The sequence below is a fragment of the Pantherophis guttatus genome, chromosome 14, assembly GCF_059756535.1.
Source record: "Pantherophis guttatus breed Tessera chromosome 14, ASM5975653v1, whole genome shotgun sequence".
Classification (NCBI taxonomy): Eukaryota; Metazoa; Chordata; class Lepidosauria; order Squamata; family Colubridae; genus Pantherophis; species Pantherophis guttatus.
In genome coordinates, this window is record NC_142076.1 from 16,117,540 (window position 1) to 16,125,600 (window position 8,061).

At 46.1% G+C, this 8,061-nt stretch overlaps 1 protein-coding gene across 1 annotated transcript in view; it reads right to left on the bottom strand.

Moving 5' to 3' along the window:
- Nucleotides 1-8,061, bottom strand: part of DNAH3 (dynein axonemal heavy chain 3) — a 93,013-nt gene that overhangs the window by 81,599 nt on the left and 3,353 nt on the right. The window contains exons 4-7 of the mRNA XM_060692883.2: nucleotides 4,544-4,769; nucleotides 3,200-3,272; nucleotides 2,675-2,861; nucleotides 816-1,005 (exon numbers count right to left, since the gene is read on the bottom strand). Coding sequence (XP_060548866.2) covers nucleotides 816-1,005; nucleotides 2,675-2,861; nucleotides 3,200-3,272; nucleotides 4,544-4,769 — 676 coding nt within the window. The remainder of the gene's footprint in view (nucleotides 1-815; nucleotides 1,006-2,674; nucleotides 2,862-3,199; nucleotides 3,273-4,543; nucleotides 4,770-8,061) is intronic.

The following is an 8,061-nucleotide window of genomic DNA, read 5'->3' on the forward strand; positions in this document are numbered from 1 at the left end:
GTGACTCTTGGGTCTTATTCAGTGGTGAAATCCACATTTTTTTACTACCGGTTCTATGGGCATGGCTTGGTGGGCGTGGTGTGGCTTGGTGGGGGTGGCTTGGTGGGGGTGGCAGGGGAAGGATACTGCAAAATCTCCAGTCCCACCCCACTCCAGGGGAAGGATACTGCAAAATCCCCATTCCCACCCCACTCCTGGCGGAAAGATATTGCAAAATCTCCATTCCCACCCCACTCTGGGGCCAGCCAGAGGTGGTATTTGCCGGTTTTCCAAACTACTCAAAATTTCCGCTACCGGTTCTCCGAGCTGCTCAAAATTTCCGCTACCAGTTCTCCAGAACCTGTCAGAACCTGCTGGATTTCATCTCTGGTCTTATTCAATTTGAACAAACCAATATTTAAGTCCAGTTGATTGTGTTAATTCAAAAGAGAAGGTGGCGAAATGGGTGGCAAATTTAAACAAACAAACAAAAAAAAAAACCACTTTATCTTGCCACACAAAACTTGATTCTCCCCCATTCTGACTTTGAAGTCTTGGTTTGACTCTAGAGAAGTGTGTTGTATGAATGTAGTCACTGTGGCTAGAAACCATGATTTATGGTTTGGAAGGTGGGGTGAGCCTGCCTGATTTCCTTCACCCAACATATTATTCAAGCTATGATTTACCCACCTGAGCATTCAACACCTATAATTCAACCTGCTAAAATTTCAAAACTTGAATTCTTAGTGTTCTACTTGAAAAAAGTGACCGTCAAAAAAGTAAATAAATTATAATTTGCTTTGTTTGCCTTAAAGACACTGTCTTCTTCCACTCACCGATGTTTTTCATCAGCCAAATCTGGTAATCGCTTTGAATTTCTTCCATCAAACTGTTCAATAACTCCTCCAGATCTGGGCTGGCAAGGAAATTACTTGGGATGCGAGTCAAAATATTGTTCAGCACGTTTTCATCCTGCGGCGCTAACATGTCCTTCCGGATGCCTTTATGGATGTAATAGCAATATCTCTGCAAAAGAACCCCAAATGATTTTTAAAAAAAAATAAAAATCAATCACTAGCATTACAATCTTTGGATCATCCTGCTTGCCAATTCAGTCCACAAATTATCCGTTAAATCAGTGGTCCCCAATTTTTTGGGCACCAGGGACCGCTTCGGTGGGGAGAGGTTTTTCCATGGACCAGAAGTGAATGTGGTTTTGTGTGCTACCTGCATCCCGTAGATGGTTCTTCAGTTGTTTGGCAGACAGATGCCAGTTCATAGACCAGGGGTTGGGACATTAAATTTTGTACTGGGTTCCCCTTTAACTTTGCTTGCCAGAAAATCACAAAAGGCGATTGATTCCCTGACTCTTGGACACTATAACTGTCAAAAACGTGAGTCAGCTGTCAAGATCATGTGACCATGGGGGGGAGGCTACAACAGTCGTAAGTGTGAAAAACGGTCATAAGTTGCCTTTTTCAGTGATGTTGGTCACTAAATGAACTGTTGTAAGACGAGGTCTACCTGCATTGCTGTGCCTCTGCTGGAAAAAGTCAACTACCCTCATTCCCCTTTTATTGCGTATCTCAGGAAAATGGGGCAATTCGCCTTAAGCACGAGACCAAACTGGCTCTCCCAAGTTTGAAGATGACCACAGTATGGAAAGCTTTGAGACCTCCATGCAGGGCTGGGCTTCAAAAATTTTAGCAAGGGGTTCTCTGCCCGGTTGCTGGGTAGGCGTGGCCATGGTGGGCGTGGCCTACTCAGCCTCCTGCACCACAGTGGGGGGGCGGTGGGGCGGTTTTTCGCCCTCCCCAAACCTCCCTGCATGCCCTGCACTTACCTGCATCTAAAATGGGCTGCATGGGGACTCCTGAGAGGGGAGAGCTGGGCTGGACCAGCCAGGAGTGGGATTTTGGGGGTTCTCCGAACTGCACAGAATCTTAGCTCAGAGGTTCTCCCAGAGGTAGGTTTTAAGCAGGTTCTGACCAGTTCTGGAGAACCGGTAGCGGAAATTTTGATAGTTCGGAGAACTGGTAGTAAAAATTCTGACTGGCCCCGTCCCCATCTATTCTCTGCCTCCCAAGTCCCAGCTGATCGGGAGGAAATGGGGATTTTGCAGTAACCTTCCGCTGGATTGCGGAGGGAAGGGAGATTTTACAGTATTCTTCCCCTGGAGTGGGGTGGGAATGGAGATTTTACAGGGAAGGGAAGGGAGATTTTACAGAGCCTGGTGGCGCAGCAGACTAATAGCCTGTTATTATCATTCAGCTGCCTGCAATTACTGTAGGTTCGGGTCTCTCCAAGGCTCAAGGTTGACTCAGCCTTCCATCCTTTCTAAGGTAGGTGAAATGAGGACCCAGTTGTGGGGGCAATAAGCTGACTTTGTATAAATATACAAAAGGATGAAGGCTATTGCTTAACGCATTGTAAACCGCCCTGAGTCTCCGGAGAAGGGCGGCATATAAATCAATTTTTTTTTAAAGTATCCTTCCCCTGCCACGCCCGCCAAGCCATGCCCGCCAAGCCACACCCACAGAACCGGTAGTAAAAAATTTTGAAACCCACCACTGGGTTCTCCCGAACCCCTACGAACCCCCAGCAGCCCACCCCCACCTCCATGGTTCTGTATCATTTAAGCCTGCCGATAAAAGATGCTTGGAAAAAAAAAACCCTTGTGAATTGGCTTAGCGACCTCCAGATCTTCTTCTGTGGGTGCCTGTTGTCCTCTGCTCATCTCTTCCTCGTGGTGACGCATCACTACGAATTGCTCCTCCGGGGTCAGAGGCTGGGTCTCAGAATAACGAGGCGCTCCATCCTCCACCGTTTGAATTTCCAACCTCAACAAATCGAGACTGCACACTTGGGATACAGTTTCAGCCCTGAAATGAACCATTTCTACTGGTTACAAGGGCTGTACACAATACAGTTTGCTTGGTTGTGGCCTAAGTAAGTTAAGATTCGTACACCATGTTTCCTGACTCAGCACGCCAAGCAAAGGCAGCCCATTGTGGTTTATCCCACAAACCATGATTAGATGAACTAGATCTTTAGAGCACGCCTGTGAGCCCAAGCGTTACGGATTTGTTAAACCCTCTTTAAGGCTGAGTGTCAGGTGGCCGGGCGAACTTTGCAAAACGTGGCTTATTCGAGGGGCTTCTCGCCTGTTCAATCATTATCTATCTACGGAATAAGCATAAAGGTAAAAACGTGACAATACCTTTCGTATTCACCCTCGAGGTTTTTAACGTACATTTTCATCTTCTTTTCGGATGGCGCATACTCTTTAGCAGCTGGGAGATCTCATTAAAGAAAAGCCTCAGCCAAAATAAGAAAAGAAAAAGAAAGCTAATCCAGATTTATGGGGGGGAAAAAATCAAAGGAAGTAATCCCTGTAACTCCAGGCTCAAAGGTGCATCTATTTAACTTAATTCACCAGTTCTGGCATTTCCCAAAGTTGTGTTTTGGGCAATATTTGCAGTGAAAATACCGGGTTTCCCCCGAAAATAAGACCTATCCAAAAAAATAAGCCCTAGCATTTTCCTGTGCGTGTCAAATATAAGCCCTACCCCCAAAATAAGCCCTATTTAAGAGCCTGTTGCCTGTCCATTCTCTCTGGTTGCTCATGGTGCTGCCGACCCAAGGTGAGCTCTGAACTAAAGAAGCTTCTTGGATGAGAAGCAAAACATTTTCAAACAAAAACAAAGAAAGTCTGGGTTACCTTTTGAAAAAAGCACCCTTGGGACAATCAATGACCCCTGGATCGGGGTCCCCAACCTTTCGGACCTCAGGGACCACTAAATTCATAATTTTAAATCCAGCGGATATGCTAATATGATCTGCCTAATGACCAGCTGGGTGGGCGTGGCTAGGTGGTCATGTGACAGGGTGGGCGTGGCTAACTTCTCGCCTCCCCGCCTGGGCTCCTTAGGGCCCCAACAGGAAGCAGTGGTTGGAGCTAAGCAGCCACCACGAGAAAGAGTTGGCAAAACAGCTCAGTTCAAATTGGATCTGGCCGAGAAGGAGGCTCAGCAGAAGCACCTTACTGAGGACTAGGAGCATAGGCTTTCCAAGCAGAGGAAAGACCTGCGGGAGTGCAAGGCCAGGTACCGGTGCCTGGAGGCTCAGCAGGCTGAGATGGTCAGCCAGTTCCAGGCCATGATGCAGTCCCACTGGAACGAGGACCTCCAGCTCTTTGCCACCAGCGGTGCTTCCCTCCAGCCTTCGCCCAAAGCCCCACACCAGGAGGCCGAAACAGACCCCAAGTCGGAATTTCTGCCCCCTTCTGACCCACACAAAAAGACCCCGAAGGGGGAGACTCTCTGCAGCAACACAAATGTTCATTGCATATATCCATCCCAGGGGCCGTAGTTTGAGGACCCCTGATTTAATGCAGGGGTTAAATGCAAATAATGTTAAAAATGCAAATAATTTTTCTGCGGACCACCAAAATTTTCTCACGGACCACCTGTGGTCCACGGATCACCGGTTGGTAACCGCTGACCTGGATGATGGAGAACCTCCATAGATATGGATCTCTACGCTGTTGAACCTCGGAGGATACGAGGATATTCGGCCTTCTGTTTGGTGGACGCAGAAGCCTTTCTGATTCGGACAGGCGAAGCCAGCTTCTGCAGATCCTTCATCTTCAGGTCCTGCGCAGTCAAGGTGTAGTTGTTGGCAATGGAGTTGCTCGGCGTGCGGAAATGACACTGTTCTTTCAGGGGCACTGCCAGCATCCAAGATGCTCGCTGCATTAGGGTGGGGAAGTGACTGCTCTCCTGGATCATCTAAAGCCAGAACGAGGAGAAGAAAAGAAGCGAGATATTCCATCTTAGAAGCTGATTGAGACACACGGCCAGTGGTGAAATCCTACCGGTTTGGACCGGTTCGAGTGAACCGGTAGTGATAAAATCTATCGGTTCAGCGAACCGGTAGTAAAAGAAAGCTACCAGTTGGTCTGAACCGGTATTTCCAACAATTAGCTGTGCTGCGCAATTTATCATATTTTTTAGAGTATAAGATGCACCTACCTTTTTTGGTGAGGAAAAGAAGAAAAAGAAATCTCCCTCTGCCTCTGAGCAATTTTGTCTTGTTGCAGCAAACAGCAAACAGCCTGCTTTGTTTTCATTTTTGTTTTCAGCATAGCTTGATTAGCACAAGGGGGAAAAAAATCTGCTCCAGCAATTTACTTCTTTGCAGCAAGCAGCAGAGCCCTGCGCAAAACAGCTGAGAGCAAATCAGCTGAGAGTCGGGAGGCGGATCCAATCAACTCGTGCTAATTAGGCTATGCTGAAGCTGAAAGGAGGTGTTTTTTCTTGCTGCTTGTTTGCAAAGAGGTAAATTGCTGCGAGGCAGAGGCCAAAGGGTGGGGGCCAGTGGGCGGACGGGGCTACATTCGGTGTATAAGACGCACTTAAATTTTCACCCCCTTTTAGGGGAGAAAAAGGTGCATCTTATACTCCGAAAAATACGGTATGTTTGCTTAGAAAGCAGGAAATCCTGCTTTCTAGTGAATCTAAATCGTGTGGCACAGCTGTTCCCCACCCTCGCTGTTCTACTTACCTTCAAAATGCTCCTTTTTCCGTGCAAAGTGTGCGTCTGGCGCACACCACGCATGTGTGGGCAGCAAACCGGTGGCGACTTGCAGAGGATTTCACCGCTGCACAGGACATACAGGTAGTCCTCGACTTATTTATTTATTTATTTATTACATGTATTTATATGCCGCCATTCTCCCGAAGGACTCAGGGCGGCGAACACAAGTTAAGAAACAAATACAATAAAATCATAATCCAAATAATTAATTAGTAGTAAATAATAAAGCCCGGAATCAATCTCAGCCTATTTGTTTGAAAAGCCAAGTCTTCAAGTCCCGACGGAAGGAGTGGAGATCAGGACTTATGACCAGAATCGAGCCCCAAATTTCCATTGCTAAGCAAGGCATCCCAAAAGGTTTTTTTTTTAAAGGCAAATGGACTTTCTTTGGTGTTTTTTCCTCCCTTGAAAAGGTTTCGCTTCTCATCCAAGATGTTTCTTCCGTTTGGATGCACAATTCCCTCAATAACCGCCTGACTTAGCCATGGAAATTTCTGTCCCGGCTGTGGTCGTAACTCGAGAACTGCCTATATATTTGTTGTAGCCGAGAAAATAATTCGATTGGGAGAACTCTTACAGACTAATACTTTTCCTCTTAACGAATTCATGCTAATCTGGGAGAACCACGCCTGCTGAGGGAATTGCTTTCTGTTTGAAGTTATTTCCTGGCATGGACATGGCAAAATATCCCAGATGGAAGTGGAGAAACAGGTTCCATGACTGAACAAATGACCAGCAAACTCCTTGTAATGCTGCAATCGCATCCTTCAAGTGAAGCCACCCACATGATTGTGCATATCTTAGAGGAGTACATCTTGGCTTGTTGTTTCCTCAAGCCAATAAACAGAGGCACTGTACAAACTTAAACCCAAGGGAGGGGGTGGGTGTCTGATCTCTTGCTAAGCCCCTCCGAACCCATTGTGAAATTGGACAGGTTGCCCTCGACTTACAATGGGAGAAAAGGAGCAAACGTGAGAAATGCAACTTAATGTTACAAGGTGGCTGTTGGACAGTATTACTTGGTCTGTTGTGTGGATGTTTGGGTGGTTTAGGGGTGGAGAACTGTGGTGGGTGGGAGTGTGTTTGGGAATTGTTATGTGTGTTGGACCTGGTCTTTGGGTATTAAGTGAATTTCGTTGTATGGGTATACTGTGTATACACGTACAATGACAATAAAGTTATTCATTCATTCATTCATTCATTCATTCATTCATTCATTCATTCATTCATTCATCAAGAATGATGTTCCAACAGGCAGGGCTAAACATACAAACATGCGAATGATTTTTTAAATGTTATCTAATTCTGGGTTTTATTTAATTGACCAAACTAAGTAACAATTTTAATTAGCAATTTTATGATGTTTGTGTGTCTATATTTTTCTTGACTGTACACCGCCTTGAGTCCTACGGGAGAAAGGCGGTATAGAAATATAATAAATAAATAAATAAATTTATTAATTCATTTATTTATAATAGATGGTTCAGGATGCTGGATTGCATAATAGGTGGTTCAGGATGCCAGTCAGTTTTGCTCTCGTTCCCTGCAAATCCCCTGACCAAAACATTAGTCCGTATTTCTAGGATCAGCCACTGGCCCAGGATGGAGGAGGCTCTAAACTGGAATCTTTTTTTCCCAGGCTATTGTTTTCTCCCAATGAGTACAGTTTAACAGATTAACGGAGTAGTAAGGGACCCTGACTGCTCTTTAGAAGGCCAGATCCTGAAGAGGAAACTCAAATCCTTTGGCCACCTAATGAGAAGGAAGGACTCACTGGAGAAGAGCCTAATGCTGGGAACGATGGAGGGCAAAAGAAGAAGGGGACGGCAGAGAACGAGGTGGCTGGATGGAGTCACTAATAACAAAGGGACCTTGTAGGTCATCTAGTCCAAGCCCCCCACCCAAACAGGAGACCCTACACCATTTCTGACAGATGGCAGTCCAGTCTCTTCTTGAAAGCCTTCTGGATAACTATCCCAGCTCCCAGGTGAGCATGGCAGAGGGGAGATAAACGGAAGGGAAAGATTTGAAACTGGTTAATCTTGTCGGTTTTCAACCAGCTAAACCCAGTGCTGCTGGGCTGAATGGGGAAAAGGAAAGTTACAGTTTTGCTAAATTATTTATTTATTTATTTTATTTGTTTAGATTTATATGCCGCCCTTTCTCCGAGAGGACTCAGGGCGGCTCACAACAATAAGTGGGAAATTGCTGATTTCCCACTTAGCAACCCACTTCAGTTAACAACAGTTGCCGGTCCCAGTTGTGGTCGCTAAACAAGGACTACCTCAGTGGTGGGTTGCTCCCGGTTCTGTCCGGTTCTTTAGAACCGGTAGTAAAAGCAGTGTGAGGCTCCGCCCACCCGCCCGGATGTCATAATTGACGATCTGCACATGTGCAGAAGAGTGCACGCGTGAGCAAAGCAAGTACACGCACACGCTCCCATTGCAAACTGGTAGTAAAAGTAAGTAGAAACCATCCCTGGAC